This window comes from Melospiza georgiana, chromosome 6, assembly GCF_028018845.1.
Source record: "Melospiza georgiana isolate bMelGeo1 chromosome 6, bMelGeo1.pri, whole genome shotgun sequence".
Lineage (NCBI taxonomy): Eukaryota > Metazoa > Chordata > Aves > Passeriformes > Passerellidae > Melospiza > Melospiza georgiana.
In genome coordinates, this window is record NC_080435.1 from 24,674,671 (window position 1) to 24,697,089 (window position 22,419).

Sequence of the window (22,419 nt, forward strand, 5' to 3'; positions counted from 1 at the left end):
CAAACTGACTTTGTTAAAAATTAAGAAAAGCTTTTGCAATGTTTCCTGGCCTCAGTGTTTGGATCAGATAACTTTCATCTTCATACACTTCTAGGAGTTGAAAGGGTTTAGTATGACGTGCCTTAGAAACCAGTTTTATTTTTACTTGGAGTGGCTTCACATCTGTGAAAGTTGTTTTGACGAATTAATCCTCTAAGCAATCAAGAGAAAATGGAATAGAGGAGTGACTTTGTTCTTAAAACACGACATGGCAAATCAGGTTCCATTTCCAGCCCTCTTCAGATTATTATCTCCTGGAATCTTTTCCTTGCCCTTTTTTTCTCAGAGTCCAATCCAGCAGTGATGGTTCATCTGTTCTGATCCCTCCTGCGGCCATGGCGTTCTGCCCAGAGGAGATGATACTGCAAACACACAGATCTGTGACCCCAGGTGAAAAATACCAAAGAAATTACAGCAGCTGTTTGGAACAGCCTCTCATATCTTTTCCAAATGGAGAAAATGAACCTGTCTTTATTAGAAAAGTTTAGAAGACATTTAGTGTCTCGAGCCAAGGGTACACGGAGCTTTGGGAGCTGATCACATTGAGTGTTGGGTGCTTGCAGCAGAAGCTGTAAGGCTGTAGCACCCTGGAGTTGGATCCTTCTCCCATCTTCAATGGCCAGGGTTTTGGGGGGAACACGTGCAAACTGCCCCCTTTTCAGCCTGTCTGCATTGGCAGAGCTCTTGCCCTCAGCACAGCCCTGAGCACATCAGAGCCTGTGTGGGTAAAGCAGCTCCTTCATGTTCTCCTCAAACTCCATCAAAGGCTCTGTCATCCCCACTCCCCAAAGCAAACAGCCCCTCTGCTGGGGGAGAGCTGATGTGGAGACACCGTGGCTCCCAGGCTGTTTGCTTTCCATGGAGCACTTGAAAGGGCCCCGTGGGTCTGGCTCTGGCAGGAGTGTGCCTTTTGGAAAACCAACAGTGAAATGTCAGACATCCATCCTTCAGCCTGGCCAGAGGGGAGTGAGGCAGCCGGCGCTTCTCACCTTGGCACCATCGGCTGAGTTATTGTTTTTAATATAAAGAGTTCCAGCCAAGCATCTCTCGAGTGCCAGTTCTCTGTGTTTTTAAGGAACGCCAGCAGCAGTGGTCAGGCCATGGAATTGGGGCTGACTTGCACATGGTGGGGTCTTGCCAGAGGGCAGGCAGCCCTTGCTGCACCAGGTCCTGTGTGTCCATTCCAGGTCTCACTCAGCCTGATGCTTTTTAGTTTGCATTTGTGATGGATAGAACCTTCAAATAAGCTCTGAAGGTCTAAAAAGAGGTGTACCTGGTGGTTTTTGTCATGCAAAATCTTGGGTTCCCTTTCAGAGCATGAATTTCCATAGATTTTAGAAGCATTTGCAGCAAGGGGATTGTCTCTGTAGTAGGTAAAAAGCCTCCTGGTTGTGTAAAAAACCCCAAACAACCCAAAACAACAACAAAACAAAACAGTCAAGCAAAACACCAATGATTTCTTTAATCATTCTTTTAACGCCTGCAGAGTCCAACACAAAAGACCTGCCACACTTTATTCTTGCTGTAAATAGCTTTGATATGATAAAATACACGGATCCTGTTTGAAATGGATGCCAAACATTGGCACTCTGTGTTAGACACCGAAAGAAGGGAGCAGTGGAGTGTAGGGGAAGAGCTGCAGGAGGGGTGGGATTTGTCAAGTTTGACTGTGTCAGAAATCTGAGCGCTGTGCATGCGTGTCTCCAGCTAAAATTAACCACCCAAGCTTCACATGCCAGCATATATATAATCATTTAACTGTGGAGCCCTTGAGAAGAGCAAGCTGGACTCCAGCAGATATATCCACGTTAAATATGCCAATAAGTAGTATGAACTATGAGCTTCCAGGTCCCTGTTCGTGGGAGAAGTAAATTTTCCTGTGACCATTATAAAACAGTAAGCAGCTCTTGGCTCCTGGATCATGGCAGTGATGCTGTTGAACAGTAACTAACTTCAGCCTTAGAAGTGTTATTTTGGGTTTTTTTTTTTTTTTTTTTTTTTTTTTTTTTTTTTTCCTTTTCTTCTGCAGCTTCTTAGGATGTTCTGTGGTTTCTCTTCGGAGTAGATATGTATCACCATTCCAGATAAGCCCTCTTCTCTTGCTGTTTGTGTGTGGTAGTAGATGTAAATGGGTATATTTTGTGTATGAGAACTGTGATATTTGAAAATAACTTGCTGTGCACTTCAGGTGACTTTAGAAAACACTGAAAAAAACCCAGTGCATTTGCTGCTTTTGTTCTCTGGGGTAGATGATAATTTGTTGGTGTGAGATGAGTTCAGCTGTTTCACTGCAGCCAGATGTGACTGGGAGTGGGTTTTGCCCATCAGCTCAGCAAACTGAACTCTGTTTCACTTTGGGATCGGCAAAGGAATCGCTGCAGGTGTGAGTGCAATCTCATTTATCCATGGGGGTTTTTGCAAGGGGGAATCAGAGAGTGGCACCTGCTTGGCACGGTGTGTGTGGCTCCAGCTTGACAGGGGTTTGTGTGTGTGGCAAACGTGGATGGATAATGGGAGCATTGAGGGTGCAGGATGCCAGCACAATCGCTGTCCTTGCTTCACCTTGGAGGCTGCTCCACAGGAAATTGCTGCTCTGGTGAGAAATAGCCAGCCCTCTGTGCAGGCAGCACCTGTCAGTGACAGGCTTCAGGAACTGCAACTGGGGTGAAAAAAGGGAATTCTCTCTTTTGCTCCTCTTTTATATTAAATGTAGTGAAATATTCAGTGGGCAAAGAGAAGGAAAGGTGCCAGCTGGGCAATTGAAAGCACGATGCTTGTTAAGTATCCACCAAAGATTTGCTCCAAACACACTCAGTGCCTGCTCTGAAGTGTGCACAGTCCAAGGCTCTATTCCTGGAAAGGTTGCAGGCCTACTAAAATTGAGCATATGCTTGGCTCTGTGTGCTGTGAGTCAGCCCATGGCTTTTGAATAGTAGTCATATGCATGAGAAAAGCCCTCCTCAGCTGGGAATAAGGCTTTAAAGAGAGAGAAATAAGTAGTCCCAGTGGTGTTTAAATTATCCATTTATCTATTTAACTTCCAAAGGCTAATTTATGTACACAAGTGTCCAGTAAGATGTAATATTCAGAAGAATATCCCCACCAGCTGGGTAATAATTCAGAGCAGTTGCAACAAACACTTACACATCTGAATAGAATGAATAATTTAGTTGGGTTGCCTTAAGAAATTTTAAAAAAGAAGCAGAGTTATCGCTGTTTCCCAGAAATGTGGGAATTGCAGATGGTTGTAGCTCAGTTCTCAAGAGTTGATGGTAACTCCCAAAGTTCCAGCACTTTGGGTAATTGAGAGCACTGGCATCATGTTAGATACTAATTAGTGGGCCTATGTGCATATGTGTGTGACAGCTCTGTTTAGGGGTTGCAAATCATAGAACCAGAGAGTGCTTTGGGGTGGAAGGGACCTTAAAGATGATCTCATTGCACCCCCTGCCATGGGCAGGGACACTTCCACCAGAGCAGTCACTCAAAGCCCATCCAGCCTTGTCCATAGGGGACATTCCAGGAGGGCAGTTCTGCTGTCTCACCTGCCTGCTGAGAGGAATCCACCTGCAATCCCAAAGCCCATCACTGCCTCAGACTCGGAGTTTGCTGTGGTTCCCTCCCTTTGTTAGCTGGCTTTGGTGCCAAGCTGCTTGGGAGGATTGAGTGAACAAAGCTGCAGCCCTCCTTCCCGGCTTTCCAGATGTTCCCAGGGTCTTGGGCCAGGGAGAAGTGATTCAGTGCTTGCCTCGTGTGTCCTTTCCTTCTGGGCTGGGGAGCACGGGGGATCCAAGGGCACCCCTAAGGACAGTGTGTGTTTGCTTTGAGCCCTGCTGTGCTCAGACCCTCATCCTGAAAGAAAAGGAGCAGACAGAGCTCTTTGCTCAAAGCCCACTAACACCTTAACGTTATCAGAGAAATGGGGTTATTTATCCTGTGTCCTGCTTTTTAAGCATTTGTTTTGCAAGAATTTATATTGGGGAAAAAGCCATGACACGGTGTTTTTGGATGGCAGTGCAAAGTTTAATTCATTCTGGAGGAGTCAGCATATTACCCTTTTAGTGGGATTTGTGTCTTGGTACAGATGTACAGATAGAGACTTCTGCAGGGTTTAAGAACCATTTAGGGGCAACTAAGGCCACAAATTGTAAGAAAACTTTGAGAAAAAAATTGTGAAAAATGCTGTTAAACTTGATTTTTAAATTTTTTTTTTTACCATTTGCTTCCTTGTTGTCCTTTTGCCAGTAACTCAGCAAAATATTGTCAGGGCCATCATCTCTGTGCCCTTTCAAAATAGCCATTATCCTTCCAGTGCTTCCTTGGAGCCAGGGATGCTTCAGAGGGATGAGTTTTCAGCCAAACCTTTGGCTCTCTCTGTTTGGCTCTGGGCTTTGCAGTGTGGTATCTGATAATGAGATCCCTGTGTTGGACTGTGGCATGGATCAGCATGAGGCTGCACTTAGTGTTGCCAGTCAAAAATTGGTGTTTTATGACTCCACATGTGCAATCCCCATGGCACTGGGCAGCAGTGAGTGTCTGTGGGGCTTTTCCAAAACCCCACAGGGTTGTGAGGGCTGCAGGCATTCCCCTTGGGTCAGCTCAGTGTGTTGTGGCTATTTTTAGGTTTTGGGGTGGTTTTGTTTCCCCTGTGAAGGTCAGCAGGCAGCGTGGTTTGGCTAGCAGCAGCACAGGCACTGCATTGTGGTGGCTCTTCTGGAATGGGAGCTCATCAGTGTGACTAACCCTGCTATTCAATCATGAAAAAAGCCTTGCTCGGCTCTAATTATGCTGCATGATGTCAAAAAGATATTCTTCAGCTGTTACCAGATTCATGAGAGCCTGATTCATGATAATTATTGGGAGAAAACAATCAGGGTCTGATTAGTTCAGAACTGACATGGTAAGGGAAGGAGAGAAAGATTTGAAAATTTACTTGGGCATTGATTATAATTAGGTTTGTGTGTGTGTGTGGAAATGAGAAACAATGAAGATATGCAGGCATATTTTCTACTTGCGTGGAAGAGAGACATTCTTTTCAAGCAGAAGCCTTTGCTTTTCATGCGTGTATTTCAGAATACTGACCCACAGGCAGAAACATCAGGTAGTTTCCATTTAAAGGAGACCCTGGGGTACTGGTAATACCTGGCACGTTACCTAATTGCAGTCCCAGGGATATATTGGGTCTCTAAAGGATCTGCCTGGATTCATTGATTCTCTAAAGGATCTGCCTGGATTCATTGCTGCCGTGGCTTTATCCACGGTTTCTAGGGTGCTTCTCTCATCTGAAATGTGCTTTAAAGAAGCAGCTGTGGGCTAAGGAAAGGGCAGTGGGGAGAAACCCCACTAAATTTCAACATTCTTCACTCTTGTTGATGGAAGGCAGTGTTCAGGCCTTTATCTTTACAGATTTCAAAATCTTTAGAATATGGATTCGTTTTTCCCCACACCTTGGTGTTTTTTGTGCTACATTTTAGTGTTTTAGCTGTAACTCCTTATATAATGAATATTTCCAAAATTGTTACTTCACTGTAATGCTCCTATTTCAAAATCTGGTGGATCAAAGGGGCAGAGAAAAAGTGAGAAGAAAAAGATCTTTCACATAAGTTTTTAATTTGTTCCCAAAAAATTGGATTCCTAAGATCATACACTACATAGGGAGAAAAAGCTACCAAACAGCTGAGTCCACCTTCAACAAAAGCTGAGTTAAACATTAACCTGCCCTGGCCACCAAGAGCTGCTTATGGTGATAATGCCCAAATCACCATGTTCACTTGATTTTACTAACCAGAGTAAAGGAGCTGCCTCCAGTGAGTGGTTTTGATACTGTGTGAAATCCCTGGAAAGTTTTACAGCCCCGTACTGGTGTGTATAATAAGGCAATGTCTCCTGGGTTGTAGTGGGTTGAATATTTCTTATCAAGATTTGTATATTTTTAATTAGACAACTGTTCAGGTAATTTTCATGTGAATATTCAAAAATACCTGAGGAACACTCATAATTGATATGAAGAGATAGGGAAATAGAAAGTTTCTCAGCAGTGTTTTTTTACTTCTTTTATTATTGTTTTTCCAATTATTTGCCTGGTTTTGAGTATTTCAAAACACTGTGTGCTTTGAAACGTATTTCATGTGTCTAGAAATAGCAGCCATTGTGCAATGATTTTTTTCCACTTGTTTGTATGGAAAAGGAAAAGAAACATTAGAAATCTATTTGTGTAGTACATTACAAAGACTTGTAACAAACAGGTTTCAAAAACATCCTGGAAAGTTTCAGTTATTAGCTTAATATATGGCATAAAAACCAGTAGTGACCACAAGGAGCTACTACAATTAGCCTGGGTAATACTGTATGCCTAGGAATGCTTCAGAGATTGCAAATATAGAGCCTAGGCAATTAAAAAACAATAATTTGCATGTTACACATATTGCAAAATATTGTTGTGTGGTAACATTTTTCAGAGAAACACAGGTTTATTATATCTGTGACATGCTCTCCTAATCAGCTAGTGGAATGAAAGAATATTCCACACTCTTAAATACCCCAGAAACAAATAGTTCCTCCATACTGGTGTGCATTTCATAATGAGCATGAAAGCTCTGCTTGCAGTAGGCTGACTTCAGTACCCAAAGTGAGGTTTACAAGAATGATTTGCTATCAGAGGGAATTTCTCTATGTGTTATCATAGGCAGTGAATCAGGCTGCAGGTATTTCGGGTTTTTCAAGTTGTCCCCTTTACCAGGAGGAATTCAGGGAGTTCAGGGATTTCTTTGATGCAGTTTTGTTGGAATATATGAATGTAAGAATATAATGAATATAAGATCTGGTGTTCCTGGGTGCAGCAGGAATTAGGGCAGCAGGAAGCAGGTACAGCACAGCAGTTTGGCAATGCCAGCCGAGCATTCTCATCCTGTTATTTGACTTAAAAATCAATCCTAACTGGCTCTCGAGGTCTTGCTGTGATTTTAGGCTCTGCCAGGAGAGGTCTGCTGCTGTTCTGGCTGTAGGGCTGATCCCAGGATTTGTCTGACTGCATCATGGAAGTGATCCAGGATGGAACCGATGCACTGAAGTATAATCTTAACTTTTCTGAAAGCCCTTCAGTGATAAATTAGGACATGCATTGCAGCCTTCCCATTAAAGGAAACATGGTTACTGTGTTTGATAAATTCCTTGTCAGCTGAATTGAAGGGATGGTGTGGGGGGGTTGGACCCTTGCACTTGCAAAGCAAATGGTTTATAACCTGTTTCCTCATACGTCTTCACTCCTAGATAAGAAAGCTAAAACCATGTGGCAGAAAAGTAGGTTAAGTCAACCCCAGTTCCTTGAAGTCATTGAATCTTCTAAAATATTTTCCTGTTATGGAAAATGTGTTCTTCTAAAAGGAGCTAAGGAACACAATGTCTGGTTTGTGCAGCAATGTGGGTTTTTTGCCCCTTTTCTTGTTCAGCTGGGGAAATCACTGCTATGTACTCAGCCTTTATTTCACTGAGATGTTTTTCAGCTCTGGGGGTGTTTTTCATGGGGGTGTTTCAGTGTTTTTTTCTGTTCAAGCCCTGATGCTTTTGGCATAGGAAATGCACATCCTGCTGCTCTGAAGGGGAAAGTGAAGGATAGATGGTGGAAAACAGGGGCATGTCTTTCAGGTATTAAGTGATTTGTTCATGGCTGCTACCAGTTGTGTTTTACAGGTTAAAAAAAACCACAAATGAACACTTGATAACAAAAACTAGACTATAGTCTATGAAGACTATAACAAAAACCTCAGTTCTTCATTTTATCACATTAACATTCTATCACCAATGCAAGAGGAGTATGAAATTACAATTCTTGTATTACATCCAGGTTGCTCTGTCTTGTGGCAAATGCTTGCCCCCTAGACTTGGTAAAAAGCTGGCTTTTGGTTCCTGTGAGAGAGGACATCACCACCACACTGGAAATGTGTTGTGGTGTTGGGTCCCCAGGACAAGGTGGGAGATGAGAATTTGACTCTGAGTTCTCAGAAGGCTGATTTGTTATTTTATGATATTACATTATATGATATGATACTATATGAGATTATATTAAATGCTATTATATGTTATATTATATTATATTTATTATATTATATTATATTATATATCATATAATATATCATATCATATATTATATTATGTTATATTATATAATATTATATCAGATAATATAATGTAATATATATAATATATTATATCATATATTATATTATTTAATATTATATTATATTATATTATTCATAGTATAGTATATGAAAATTGTATACTAAAACCTTACTAAAAGAGAAAGGGGACATCAGAAGGCTGAAACAAGAATGATAATAAAAACCTGTGACAGGCTCAGAGAGTCCAACACAGGTGGCTGTGATTGGCCATTAATGAAAAACAATTCACATGCTGGGTAAACAAGTCTCGAAATCACATTTCAGAGCAGCAAAACAGGGAGAAGCTGAAGCTTCCCAAGAGAAGAAATCCTGGTGAAGGGATTTTCAGACAATATCACGGTGACAGAATTGCAAGGCGGGATGGAGATGCTCCTGGAATGAGGAGCTGTGGGTCAGTAAGGGAGAGGATCATTTGTAGGGTCTGTGAGGGTTGGGATGGCTGGTGCTCCAGGAAGCACATGGAATCACATCTGCTTGCTGATAGGCTGGCTTGGGATGAATGTGTTCCAATATTCTAGACACTCTTCAGAGTACGGATGAACATTAATATTTTTATATTTAAAAGGTAAAATCCTGATATTTAATTGTTTTTACCCTATTTTTTGGGAACATAATAAGTAATTTTACAAAATCTTAATTCAGAATATTGTCCTATGCAAAGAATATTGTTATTTAATTCGTAATGAATAATTTAGCTTCTTTTTATAACCTAGCATGAAAAGTTTTTATAGGTTTTCTGGAGATATTGAATAAGTTGTGCTGGCATATGATGAGCAGTACTTAATGCAAATTAAAGAGAGATTTTGGCTGCTTGGTGTGCTTAGTTTTCAGGTAACACATTTTGAAATAAATTCCAACAGCTAGAAGTTTGCATAATAGATTAAAAGTGATTCAATGGGCCTGTTTAACCTGTGAGATGGAATTTATTAAAATTGGTGGGTATTTAGGACCTTTAAAGGTTTCTTTGGTAATACAATGAAGGAGTTTCCTCACAATGAAACTGCTGTATGGCTAATATCTACCAGAAGCTTTTCTGGGAAAAGAACCTTTAAAACTATATCAATAACAGCTATGAAGAAAAAAGCTTGGGTGGAAATTGAAATCCCTTGTGCGCACTCAGTGCTGCTGTAGAATATTCCAGTGACTCCTGATGGTCCATTCAAGCTGTAACATGTCCAGGGGCTCACTGTCATCTGCCTTGGGCTTTGATGTCAGGTTGCTGAATAAAAAGTCCATATTGCAGTAAGCTGAACACTTGATCTGCACAAAGCCTTGAGTTTTAATGCTGTTGGCTTGTTTAGAAGAGGGGAAAGAAGAAGGCAGTGGTCTGAAAGCAGCCTTTTGGATACTGGGAGAAACAAAGACTTCTCATTTTTCAGGTTGAGTAACAGTTTGTTTGTGTTTATCTGTCTCCTAACAGATTTATACGGATTGGGCTAATCACTATCTGGCAAAATCTGGGCACAAGAGATTGATAAAAGATCTGCAGCAAGATGTGACTGATGGAGTCCTGCTGGCTGAAATAATCCAAGTTGTAGGTGAGTGACTTTCTGTGCTTGTGCCAAGCATCCTCCAGCTTAATCAGACAATCCCTGTTTTTATCTTCCACACTAACACAGAGTGCATGGGGGGCTATCCATCACACTGCATGGAATTATGTGGATCATTTTCCTTCAGAGGCTTTGGTAATTAATTTGAAAAAGCCTTGTCTTGTAGTGGAAAAATATTGGATGTTGCTAATAAGATCTCCTGACACAGCAGGGTTACTCCACATGGCTGAATGATAGAAAAAACAACTCAGGAGATTTTTTTTTTCTCCTAGGATGCTGTTGGCCCTCACTATTTCTAATACTTCTTGGGTACTGGTCTGAATATAATGCACAGTGATACTGCCTCCTGTGTTTAACCTCCTGCCTCCAGTTGGATTTGGGAGATCCATGTATACAGCTGGGAAAGGAGAGAGGGTGTAATTTTTGTGTGGCAGAAAAAGAAATGTTTCATAACGAGTTTTCAGATGAGGAAAATCACTTACCATTAGGACAAATCTCAAGTGCAGGCTCAGTTATTTTATCCAAAGCCTTTATTTCTCTTAAATTAGTGCATTAATGCTCGTGGATAATGAAAGTTCTGCATATTGTCCCTCTTCCCTTGGGCCTGGATCCTTCATTAGTTCCTTCAGAAGCTCATCCATCTGGAGATGCCACAGAGCACGTGCATGGGCCAGTGGAGATGGATGGAATGGGAAAGCTGCTAATGGCAATTAGGACAGCCATTGTTGGGAGCAAACAGACAGATCTGAGATGCAAATTAAGGAGCAGGACATCAGTGCATGCATATTTATTGTGTGTGTTTGAGGGGCTGTGAGGGAGCTGCTCCTGGGTTTGAGGTAGGGATCTGCAGGCCCTGTTCTGGGATGACACTGGGATATTTTCCCAGTGATTCCACTGGGATATGTTAGAGAAGATTTTGTCTCTCTGCTGTAGGGCAGCACTGTGTCTCAGCAGCATTGTAGAGCTGAGGTGTAAAAACAGGCCATGGATTAATTGATGATTGTGTGTTGACAGGCATTCACTTGGAACAATGCTCCTTCCTACATCCCTTTCCTTTAATAGGAAGAGGTTTTGGAAACCCAGGAGCAGTTAGGTGTTGATTCCTTTCATGCCTGTCTGGCTGCCCTGCCTTAACACAGTTGTAGGAAACTTCTGCATGAGAACATGTGTGCAAGAATCCACCATCAAAATGTGGACTTGGTTCCTTCTACCAAATACTCAAATGTAGCTCTTTGAGTACTGACTTGTGAAAACCCCTATGAAATTCAAATTATTCCTTCTAAAATACATAACCAGTTACTGCTTTGATCACCTTTGCAGGGTTTTTCTTTGGTCATTTTTATAGCTGCCTTTTGGCTAATATTTAAGATAAGGTCTGCAAGGTTTCAAAAGTTGAAGTATGAGGGGAAGGATTTCTTTATGAAGAACCTTTTTCATGTGGAAGAAAGGTCATATTTAAACATTCTGAGTTTAATCCAGCAAATTAATAGTGCAGAAAAGTAATTTGTTTCTGCTGTGTATGGCCTTTAGGCAGCTGCATCTCATTGTCACAAAGATGAGGAGGGCTTTCTGGTGTAGAAGCAGCTTTTTCTGTAGCCTGCAAAATCCAAGCTTTTTTCCTAACTACACAGTAAGAAAGCTTTGATATGCAGTGCAGGAGGGGGTTTTAATGTTATGGTGTGCTATGTGCAGTGGCAGCTATTTGCAAGTCAATTAAAATGCATTCACATCATGCTGGTTCATTTCAGTTCAAAATTTATGAGCCTGTAAAAGAATATGTAAGTCCTACATGCCTTAGTAATGCCATATAAACATAGCTGCTGTGTTTAAATCCATGAAGGGAGACACTGGGTGTGACCTGGGTTCCTGGAGGTGTCTCTGTACATGTGTCCCAAACAACTGACACCTCCTTCACAAGTTCCTTGGTCTGCTTTCAAGTAGCTGTGAATGGTGCCAATTTATAGTAGTGCAGCTATCAATTTTTAAAATGTTATAAACTTACTACTACGAGATGGGTGCACAGGACTTGGAAAATGGGATTTAGTGAATTAATCTTTGTTTCTGTATGGCCAAATCTGAGATGGCATTCCTGGGAGCAGCGTGTGCTTTTCATGTGTGGAGGCTGATGGAGCACACTGTGGAGAACACTGTGAATTCAGTCTCTCTCAGATCAGCATCAATTTCTCATTGCATTGTGTGCTGTGCCATGGGTGTGTAAAATGGGAGCTGTCAGGCAAGAGTGAAGCTGTGTTACTGCTTTGTTTCCCATGGCTATGACTGCCACTGGAATATTGTGCCAAATGTGGTCCTCCTGACAGAGGGGATCCATGGAGTGGATGGAGTTCTGCCTGGTGTCCTGAGAATACAGGAACAAAATACAGCTTTTAATGCAAGAATCAAATGGGATGGCAGTGCCTGCCTTTATTACAGTGAAAAAGCTGTGGGAAACTGAACTTTGGTTCTAACTGGTTCTTCAGACTCAAAGACAAAAGTAATTTCAGCATCCAAGGCTGAAAGGTGAAACAGAGCAAACTCAGACTCTGAGGCAAAGATTGTCCACCTCAGGGATTTCATTGTTTTACCTCTGACCTTAAAGATGGAAACTGTGCTCTTCTAAAGAGGCAAACTCTGTTCTTCTGCTCTTTGGCAGGTTGGGGTAGCATGTGAGCCATGGTCAAGAATCTTGAGAAGTTGTTCCATGATTTGTGCTTTAAAAAAGAAAGAAAAAAAATATTAGTATTGATCATAAATTTGCCATTTGTGTTTAAAACCTGCGTTCGCCGTGCGAGCAAACCACGTGCCATGCTAACATCTCTGCATGTGCAGTGCTCACTTTTGCAGCCAGCCGTGGTTCAGCCTGCAGAGCTCACTGGCACCTTTCCTGCAGTGTAGAGGAGTTCCCTGTCACTGTGCTGGGGCTCTCAGAGCAGTTGGTTTCACAAGCCTGCAGAGCTCACTGACACCTTTCCTGCAGTGTAAAGTTGTTCCCTGTCGCTGTGCTGGGGCTCTCAGAGCAGTTGGTTCCTGCCCCAGCTGTCTCTGGAGGCACAGCCCATAGAGAACTCCAGCTGCTTTTTTCTTTTTGTGGCTCTCAGTGTTTCGCACGTTCACTTGGCCTGGACGGCTACAATCCAAAACCCCTCCACTGAGCTGGCAGCAGGTGCTCAAGAAGTCATTGGAATAAATGCCCTTGGTTTAGGTTTTTTGCTTTATTGCCTCTTTTTTTTTTTTTCCTTTCAGCAAATGAAAAGATTGAAGACATCAATGGCTGCCCAAAGAATAGGTCTCAAATGGTGAGTAGTAAAGTGGTTTGTGTGTGAGTGGCTGAGTGACAGTCTCAGACTTCAATGTCTGAGACTTTTAGTAACAATTTTTAATTAATTTTTCACAGTAGTGGACTAAAAGTATAATCTTCAGAACATAAATATTACAGTTCTTGCCCTGTTGTACTCCACAGCAGTTGGATCAGGCCTTATAATATATCACATATTTACAATTGAGATTATTTTTACATTGCTACTTTATATTTCTGAAATATCACCTAATTAAACAGAAATATATAGAAATAATTAGGTATTTGAAAGTATGATTAAGAGTTTCTGTATCTTTTGAAACGAAACTAAGTAAATGAGCAGCATGAATGAAATAAAAAAAAAATCATTAGATTCAAGGTGCAATTTGTTGACAGGTAGGAAGTTGGTTTGTATCTTGCTTGTATTTAATATTTGAACCTGGAGAACCAAAAATCAGTTCCAGGAAAATTAAAAGTATAATAATACCTCAGGAGTGTATTTGCTGTGAGTATTGCTGAAACTAAAGGTATAGCAGAATTTTATGAAGAACACAAATAATAAAAAACTTGTTTTTAAAATATATTTAAATGAAAAGTTTTTAAAATTTATGATACAGAATGAAGTAGCCTTGTTTGAAGTATCTTGAGAAAAAGTCATTTTGCAACATAAATTCTGTTGTCTTCCTTTGGCATTGCAAGTGCTTGCTTTGGGACACTTGGATATCTGTTCTCTGTGGGAAACTTTTAATGTTTTTTTATTTTTATGAGCGTTCCTGTCTGTCCCTACCTCCATGCCTTCAGCATGAGCATGGCCACTCATGTAGTAAAATGAAATCAAGATTTAGGGAGAGCTTGACATCCTAAGTCAAAACTCACACTCTGTTCTTCTCTTCTCTCTTGGCTGTTTGCTTGGAAGTTATCAATCTTGTTGAAAGCATGGAGCAAGCACTCTGTAGAAAGCAAACCATCAGGAAGATTTATCATTGCTCCTTTCTGCTGCTTTGAACAGGGTGGTTGCTATTCTCACTGTGGCCACAGCAGCTGTCTGGAGTATAAATAATGAGGAAATTTTGACAATTACTATAATGTTCCACAAGCGTGTCTCAAGGCCTGAATTTCATTCAGGACCAGAGTCTGTAACCAGCTCCAGGACGTTGCAGCTAAAAAAGTCACTTCAAGTCATTATTCTGAATGAGGAGAAAGTGCTGCTCTGTTGGATAGAGGGATGCATGTTGCTTATGAAAGCTGGCTCAAGTTGTAGCCAGAGGCATGCAGGGGGCATGTGCTGGTCAGGAATGCTGGGCAGGGCTGGAAGCACACATTTGGTCTGTGCTGCCTCCTCTGATGTTGCTCCACTTGCTCGTTCAGGAGGCTGCAGTGGGTGGGACTGACCCCCCACTCATCAGCCCTGCAGTTTTCCTCATGTGAGAAAAATGAGAATTATGCTTGTGGCTTGCTTTTATCAGTCAGGTGCACATGGTTACAGAGCTCTTTGTGGTCTGACTGTAAAAAAGAGTGTTGTTTCCCAGAGGAGCTGTGGCTGCTCCATCCCTGGAAGTGTTCAAGGCTGGCTTGGAGAAACATGGCGTAGTGAAAGATGTAACCAGAAGATCTTTGAGGATGCTTCCAACCCAAATCATTCCAGGATTCTTCCAAGGCAGAACATAGGAATCCTCATGGGGTGGTGTTGGTGCAGTAGTTACCTGCAGTGTTTAGGGAGACAGGACAGACATGTTGCAGAGCTTGTTTTAGGTACAGCAGTCTTCATCCTTTGCATTTCAGTGCACTCTGTTAATACAGCTTACAGGGCCCTGCAGCATGTGGAAGCTGGTGTTTGTGTCTGGTAGCTCTGGCTCAGAGAGGTGGCAGAGGCAAGGCCATCCAGACCCTTGGGTAATATCCACTCTTTTTTCAAATGAATCTTTCAGTTCCAAGTGTCCATATCCATATCAGAGTGCTTGAAACGTGAGCAGCACAGATGAGAAGATTTGGGGGGGATGTAAAAAAAAATAGCACCAATGAATGGAGATTTAACTTCGCTCATTGTGTAGGAATCCAGCAGATCTCAGAGGGAAGGAAGCCTTCTACCATCCCCTTTTCCCTTTGCAGAGTGACACATGTGAGCTGAGCTGTGAAGAATCAGCTCACTCCCTGCCAGGTGTATCAGCTTAGAGAGCTGGACCAGACCTGCGCCTTCCCCAATCCATCCAAGGACGTGGGGAAAGCAGTGTGTTCACTGGCATGTGGCACAGTGCCAGGCTGGTGGTGCCCAGCCTGAGGGAGCTCTCTGCAGAGCCAGACCTGGCCCCTCTGCCTCGTTCCCTGGGTTGGAGAGCATCAGGCAAATTGGCCCAAACCAAGCATCAGGGACAGCTTGGGTCTGTCAGGCTCCAAGCCAGTGCTAATAAGCCTTGGAAAGTGAAGTTCAGCACTGCAGAACCATGTGGGACCATCAGTGCTTATCAGCCTCGTCCCAGTGCCAGAAATGACATGACAAGGACCCCACTGGCTCCATGAAAAATCACTTAGGTGAGAACCTGTCCTCCCATCATCATCCTGTCTGGGTTGTTCTGCTGACGGGAGTATCCCTGTCTTCCTTTGCTCCAGATAAGAGTTGGCTGCCTTTTCTGTAATCCATTATACACTATTCTATAGCTCTTCCTCTGCGTAAAATCTGTTTCAGGGCTTTTTTTCCCCCCAATCCTCTATATTTTCATGCTGTGGATATTTGTCTAAACAAAAGCCTGCAATTCTTGTGATTGGTTTCAGCTGCATGCAGAAAATACTGTGGGTAAGAGAGGATGTGCTTGTATGGAGCACAGGCCCTGGGACCAAGAATATTTGGAGAGCATTTCAGCATTTGGGTTTTTAAAAAAAAACCCAGAAAATGTTGACATAGTCCTTGATAACTGGGTGAAGGTCAATAAATCAGGGCCAGTTTTCTCTCCTGCACACTTCTGAAAAGAAGACTTAGGTGAATAAACCTGAGTAGGGCTATCTCTGCTAAATGGTTTGTTTATAGAAAAACAGAGATATTTTCCCTTTTTTTTCTTATTTGCTTCTTGTTTAGGGCATGATTTTAGAGTTTAACGTGTGGCATCTTGCAGATTATGGGAGGTTAGTACCTGCCCTCCTAGGTATTACAGATTATTCTTACTCATGTGGGTGCCTTTGCAGGTGCTGAATGTTACCTCTTGTAAAAGGGTTCATACCACTTACATTTGTAAAATGATGAGCAGAATCCAAAGTGTATGAGCTGCCTATGCTACATTATATATGTATGAATATTACAAAGCTGAAACGAGCTGAAAGGAAGAGAGTTGGAGAACCTGTGGGTGGATACACCAGACTTTCATCTCCCCATGTCTGGGGAAGCTGTGGGACACCCAGGACAAGAATTTGGAGCAGCAGAAAGGCTTAACAAACACCACAGCACCTCCTATAAATAGGGCAGGAAATTACTGTGGTTCGCCTGTGGGCTGGGGCTTGGGCTTTCATATTTTCCAGGATCACTTTGTGTCTGTAAGTGTGTGTTCTCAGACAGCAAAAGGGAGGTGTTTATTTTTTTAATGTGTTGACAGGAAGTTTTTAGGAGTCATCTCTTTCTGGTGCAGATACCAAGCTGTGGTGGTAAACTGATATCACTCAGCCTTCCTACTGCTGCTTGTCCTGCAAACAAAGGACCTTGTGCTGACTGCAGTGTGCATCAGAGCCAGCACTTCTTCCCAAGAACTGGATGGAAGTTGCGATGAAGGTCGTGTTTTCAGTACAATACCTTAGTTTTCAAGGAAACCTTGATTCCAGTGATGGGAATTTGACTATTATTTGAATATTGGACTGATTTCTTGTGCTCTGATGATGAGCTGTTTTGTAATGTGTGCGACACCTAAGGAACAGTTTGTATGGAAATTTTCCAACACGGTGAGGACCTTGGTTTTGACTTGAACACCACTGTTGGAGAAGGGCATTCACTCCCCTCCTCAGTGTGATCCCTGCCAGGTCCATACATTATTTTTTTTATTCTTGAAAGAGCATAGATGTTGAAATCTCCATTACTAAGTAGTTTGTATGGCATGTGTCATCCATATTTCTGTGTTCTTTTTCTCAAGAGCACTTTAATGAATTGATGTAATGGGTGTGAGTGCTGCCATGGTGTGGCTCATGCTTACAGGAGATAGCTGGGCTCACACATTCATGGTTGGGAGGAATAATATGAGCTGAAAGCATCTGCATGACCTGAGCGTGTGTGTGTGTGTAATATCCGCTAAGGGAGGGAACTGCTGTGTTATGTACAAATAACTAAAAGTAGCTGCTGTATTTAAAAAAAAATAATTGTTGCGTGTTTTCTCATGGAAAACAATTCCGTCTCTGCTCTTCGAGAGCAGGCACCCACTGTAACCTGCTGCTCTGAAAGTTGGGGGCAGTTTTGTACACCAGTGCTGCCCAAGCATCGCCATAGGAAGGTGCAGGGAATCTGCCAGTAAATCTGTTGCTCCAGCCCCCCTGAGTCCCACAGCCAAGGAGGGCTCTGCTGCTGCTGGGGCATGTGCTGCTAATTCAGGGCAGCAGCCCCGCTGCAAGATCAAAGGCATCACAAGCATGCTTTTGCTCTGTGAATTCCTAGCGCAGGATTTTGGTATCCCAGGGGTTAAATATAGCCGTGTATTTTCAAGTAATCCAACTCCAAGGCTGAGCAAATGTAGTCAAAGGGAACTTTCCCATCATCTGAGCCTTCCCCCACTTTGCCTGGGGAGCTGGTAACTCACCAGGAGCACATGTTAGGGAATTTGATTGGGTTTGATGCTGCCATGGTAGCTCATGGTGTCCTCTGGCCCTAACCTGTTGTGCACCCAGCTGAAGGGTTTCTGTAGGTCATGTATGAACCCACGTTGTGATGCAGACAAGAATGATTTACTGCAGAGGAGATCTGCCAGGGTGTTTGTACTTAGCTGTCCTTCAGCCTCGGTTTCTGTGACTCTTTCTCCAAGATGAGATTGATTTTACTGACTCTGTGTTTCCCAGATACCCAGGCTGTTGTTGTGCTGCTGTGCTGCCCATTTGTGCATGGTTATCAGGGAGGCAGGTGTGGTTAGGTCAGAGGTTTCTGTGCTGCAGAGCTTGCAGCCCAAATAAACCACGAGCCCCCCACTGGGCCCCCATCATCGTACACAGGAAATCAGAGGATAATTGGAGCTGGACCAGCTCAGGAAACACCAATATGCGCATCTCCCTGCCATGAGACACGGCAGTGTCACCTAGCAGAGGTTTGTTTCATTCTGGAAAGGATGGCTCCCAGAGCTCTGTGTGCCTGTGGGGATGGGTGATAAGGCAGTGTGATAAGGCCTCCTGCACTGGATGGGTGTGTGGGGTGCCTTTGGGGACATTGCTGCTGACACTCTCATTTCATGAAGGTCCCCAGTGGGCTGCTCTCAAATCTTCACCCTTCACAGTGATGCAAGAATTTGTGCATCATCTGTCTCTGAAACAGTGTGAGGTTCAGCAAAGAGCAACAAAGTAATTTTTATTGAAAAAATGCAATGTACAAGCTTCAGTATAAAGACAGAATTAGATTCTGTTTGATCATTTACGTCACAGTTAAATGGAATTACTGCATTTTGAATACTTATGGTTCTGCCCACCCTGTATTCATGAAACAGCAAATGGATTGAGGGGCCAGGATCACTCCACATGTGTATATGGGGGTGTCTGTGGCTTCCACTTATATATTTACACCTACACCAAAGTCTGGAAGCACCATTAACATCATTTTCTGCCATGACCATTGCTGATATAAAATTATTACGTTAATGTACCTTTTATGCAATACTTAGCAAACACACAGCTTCTTATTGTGCTTGGCAAAAATGGGGAAAACTGAAATCATGGTCGAGAACCTTTTCTAACTAACAAGAAAAAGTTTGGTTGATTTGAGGACAGGTAGAAGTAAAAATTAATTTATTATTCTCCTTTAGCTTGGTGCTGAAGGATTGAGATTGTATGGAAATTACTTCTCCTGCCTGGGTGTTTCTTTTATGGGAGATGCAGTGATAAGCTCTTCACTGTGGCATATCTGTGAAAACAGATCATAGCTGTCACAAAGAATTCAACAGTCCAGAGAAATAAACCTTTTGTGTCTGTGTCCTGTCACAGATCTTTCATTTGCAGCCATTGCTTGTACAGTGTAATGAGTGATAATGGTTGTTTTAATTAGCTATTCCTTGGTGGTAGTGCATATCCAGAGCATTTTGTTCTTCTGGGTTTTGTGCAGAGCTATTTTTACACACACAAGTGGTATTATTGCACTTGTTCTGGGCAGTTATGCAGGGGAATTTCAGTAGGAGATGCTACCCAGGTGCAAGGAAGGAGGGGGCACATGTGTGTTGGTGGCCCTGGAACAAATAAATCCCTTGGGAACAGGTGAGGCTGGGAGCCCAGGGCTGCAGGCACAGGAATGCCAGTGGGGAGGGAGCTCAGTGCTGGGAATGGGCTCTGGCCACAGCTCCTGCCCAGGGACACTTCAGGAATGAACAACTGTCCGAGCCTGCATTGCAGGAGGTGCTTTCTGAACCACTTTCATTAAATTCTGGATTCCTGCTGCAAGTTCAAGTTACTGATACACAGAGCCTTCAGCATCTGAGCTGGTGTTTGAGGACAGAGCAGCCTGCCTTGGTGCACTGGTGGTGTTGGTGTCAGTCCTTCCTTGTGAGCATTTGTGCACTCTGGAAAATATTGGTTTGTGTAAATTTCAAGGATCTTTTAGGAAGAAGTCCACCTTTGCTAGATATTGGTGTCATTTGAGATTGAATCACGGAATGATGAAATTGTTTGGGTGGAAGGGATTGTGACGACCACCTGGCTCCCACCCCCCTGCCATGGGCAGGGACACCTCCCACTGTCCCAGGCTGCTCCAAGCCCTGTCCAGCCTGGCCTGGGACACTGCCAGGGATCCAGGGGCAGCCCCAGCTGCTGTGGGCAATCAGCACCCTCACAGGGAAGGATTCCTTCCTAATGTCTGATCTAAACCCGCTCTCTCCCAGTTTAAAGCCATTCCCCCTTTCCCAGTTGCACAGAACAGAACTTGTAGCCTGGCAGCCCCAGATGGAAAAGGGTCTTCCATGGGCAGCCAGGAAGGTGGGAATAATGCATCCATAGGAGTCACTGCTGTCCTAATGATGGGTTTCTGGAGCACAGCCATGGCTTCTCCCCAGCTCTTCCTCTTCTCGGTACACAGGGACAGAGATTCAGTGCCAAGAAATACAGTTATTGTGGTATGTGCTAAAATACTGTCAAGAGAGTTTCATCTGTATCCTAAATTGATGATTCTCCAGAGGCGGGATTCTTTGTTGATACTTGTTTTGCAAAGTTGTTGCTTGATCATAATTAAGAACATCTCACAAACCCAAATTCACAAATTATCCACTTTAACTTTTCAAAGGTCTGATTCTGAAGAGCTAATCAAAAAATAACCTTTCCAAGAATATTTTTCGAAGAAAATGCTCTTTACTTTTGTTTTTCCCCATAGGAAAATGTCAGTTTTAAATAAATAAACCTGAAAAAACAAACTTGAAAGAAAGCTGAGTGAATCAGGAGCATTTCTACCACCCTCCATGTGTCTGTCCCTGAGCAGATCAGCTTTGGCAAACCAGGGAGTTGCCCTGGATGGCCTGAATCCATGCACAGCACCCAGTGCCCCTTGGATGCCCTTTGTTGTCATCACGAATTTGGCCAGTGTGAAGCTCTGTGGGGTTTGCTGCCCTCATTTCTATTCACACTGGGCATGTTGGGAGGGAATGTTGAGTATTTGTCCCATTATTTCTGCAGGAAGAGCTGCAAACGCAGGATAGCAAAGGTTTTACCAGGGTCAAAGAGAAGAGGATGCATGAGATGAGGGTTAAGCTGGTTCTCCAGCTTTAGACTAATGCCCAAACTCTCCTTGTCTTTAAAAACCCAAAGTATGGCAGTTTTAAGAGAGCACTCAACTCTTCATGTATATTTGAGCAGATTTTTTTTCCTGTGGGCATATCTGCCACAACCTGGCTTCAGAATACAGACTAGCTTCATTTACCATTTTATTTTATTTTAAATTTTATTTTATTTTATATTTATTTTTATTTTATTTTTAAGGTACCCACCAAGTTCTGTGAAAATCTTGAAACTTAATTTTGGGAGACATTTTTATCCAAGTAGTCAGGAGCAGCAGATGAACGCTGGGAGCGATGTATTATTTTCTTTTTAAAAAGATACATTTTGAATGGGATAACTGCTAATGAAGATTTATTTTAAAGAGAGCAATAAGAGTTAGTATTTCTATCCTTCTGGGACAAATGGAATTTGCAATTCTGCTTTGGTGTTTTTTTATATATAATTATATTTAGGAAATAGAGGAAATGATATGTTATTGCAATGGAGAGCCCTTCCTCCCCCAAAACTCCAGGATTCTAAGAATTGTCAGTGTAATGACTTAAGATTTTAAGGCTCTTTCTAAACTTTTGGATATAAAATATGAGGGTAAATGCCTTATTCAAAAGTACAGACAAGGAATAAATTTTGTCCTAAGGAACAGCTTGTGTTTCTTAGGCTGTTTCCTTGTTTCTGCACTGTATGTGAAGTCAGCTGGAATATTGCATAAAGGTTTGTGAGACCTTAAAAACTTCCATGTGAATTCATTCTTTTTTCTTTTGAAAATTATTATACTACACATAAATTTGAGCCACAGGCTGCATAAGCACTGGTTTCAGTATTAGAAGTGAGTTTTCTGGATAAGCTCATCAAAACTCCCCATTTATCACTGTAAAAGTTGGGAGCAGAGGTCTTGCATCACAATATGAGAAACCTCCCCTGGTTTGCAAGTGAACGAGCCTACAACGAGTTTAATTCTGTTTTTTGTTTAGAAGAACACCCGTGTCTGTGCCAGGGGCAGCTCTAGTTATCCTTCAGCTTGTGTGTTGGACAGACAGCTTTGGCTGGGGCTGTGTCCATACTCAGATTTTGTCTGAGATATTCAGTGTTCCACACGTCAGTGCCCACCTGTGGCTCTCCATTTATAGGCTACAGGATGGGGATATTTTGGCTTGGGGTTTTTTTAAATTTGTTTCTGGCATATCCTGTTCTGCTCATACAGGCCAGGGCATGTTTCCTCTCCAGCACTGGCAAGAATAGAAATTGAAATTGCTGCACAAGGTCTGGTGTGATTATCTGGTCCTGGGCAGTTCTCCATGTGCAGCACTCAGCCATGATGCCTCCTGTTCCCACCTTGTCAGGTTATTCATGTCAAGAGGGAGTTTTCAGGTGGCTTTTCCTTCTCTGAATATGAGAATGATGGTACTTGATACGTTATGTCTGAGCAGAAATTGAATTTCAC

General features: G+C 42.6%; 1 protein-coding gene across 3 annotated transcripts in view; it reads left to right on the forward strand.

The window, feature by feature from the left end:
* NAV2 (neuron navigator 2) overlaps positions 1-22,419 on the forward strand; it is a 368,440-nt gene that overhangs the window by 210,852 nt on the left and 135,169 nt on the right. For all 3 annotated transcript variants that reach the window (XM_058027192.1, XM_058027189.1, XM_058027191.1), the window contains exons 2-3: positions 9,637-9,754; positions 13,007-13,059. In XM_058027192.1, the coding sequence (XP_057883175.1) occupies positions 9,637-9,754; positions 13,007-13,059 (171 nt within the window). The remainder of the gene's footprint in view (positions 1-9,636; positions 9,755-13,006; positions 13,060-22,419) is intronic.